The sequence below is a fragment of the Trichosurus vulpecula genome, chromosome 2, assembly GCF_011100635.1.
Source record: "Trichosurus vulpecula isolate mTriVul1 chromosome 2, mTriVul1.pri, whole genome shotgun sequence".
NCBI classification, from domain to species: Eukaryota; Metazoa; Chordata; class Mammalia; order Diprotodontia; family Phalangeridae; genus Trichosurus; species Trichosurus vulpecula.
The window spans coordinates 376,589,244-376,590,205 of NC_050574.1; the positions used below are offsets into that span (position 1 = coordinate 376,589,244).

The 962-nt window shown below is 42.8% G+C and overlaps 1 protein-coding gene across 1 annotated transcript; it reads right to left on the reverse strand.

The window, feature by feature from the left end:
• Positions 1 to 764: 764 nt before the first annotated feature.
• Positions 765 to 962, reverse strand: LOC118836159 (keratin-associated protein 19-3-like). The gene has a single exon (XM_036743524.1). The coding sequence runs from the start codon at positions 960 to 962 to the stop codon at positions 765 to 767; it is 198 nt and encodes a 65-aa protein (XP_036599419.1).

A 962-nucleotide genomic window follows, 5' to 3' on the forward strand; every position in this document is an offset into this window, starting at 1 on the left:
ATTAGAAATCACTGGGCTAACCCACATCCTGATAGTCTTCAAGGACCATTTGGATCTGGAAGTGATGAGCCATGAGCATAAGGTGATGCACATGTGAACTTTTGAGAAATCTTGAAGATAAAAACTCTATCAATATGCATGCAGAACATGGGAGAAGGGCTATGGCTTATAGGGATAGGTTCTTTGATTTTCATAAAATGGGCCTGGAAGTTATGAAATATTATAATTTAAGTACTGCAGAATTCAAAATTTAAAAGACATTTAAATAAGAAAATAGTAAGCCATTTTAAAATATAAATCTGGAAAATTATCCCTTCATTGCAAAACATGAATTGGAAAGCAGATGTTCTGCAATGACACACAGGTGTAAGTCACGATTGACAATCTCTTTGTTGTATGAGGTTGAAATCCATATAGAAGGAGGTGAAAGAGGAGAGGTGAAAATAGTTTTGTTAATCAGTGAAAGATGTTTATTGGAAAATCACAAGAAACGCCTCAGCCATGGTGTATCAGAGCTGAGCAATCTTGCTGGAAATGTCATTGACGGTGTCTTCCTCACGAAAGGTGAGATTCTGCTGCTTCTCAGTCCCTGCCACTTCCCTGCCCTGAATGCTCCAGAGGGATTCCAAGACCCTCTTATGGCATTTCTCCCATGCCACCCAGCCAAAGAGGCAGATGGATTGAGATGCCCTCATAAGGTCATGGAATTAGCCAAAAGCAGGGAGTGACAAGGATTCCATGACAGCCACGAAGCAAGCAGTTTTTCAGTAGAATCTAGAAGAATAATACCTTCCATAGTAAGATGGGTGGCAGAAGCCATAGCCAAAGCCACCATAGCCCAGGCCTCCATAGCCATAGCCACCACAACCTAGGCCTAGGCCACGGAAGCTGCCACATCCACAGCCATAACCAGAGCCATAGCCACAGCCCAGGCCCCCATAGTAGCTGCCATAGTAGCTCAT

Bases quoted from the DNA above. Each gene is read 5' to 3' on its own strand.
- LOC118836159 (XM_036743524.1), bottom strand. From the start codon at position 962: ATGAGCTACTATGGCAGCTACTATGGGGGCCTGGGCTGTGGCTATGGC.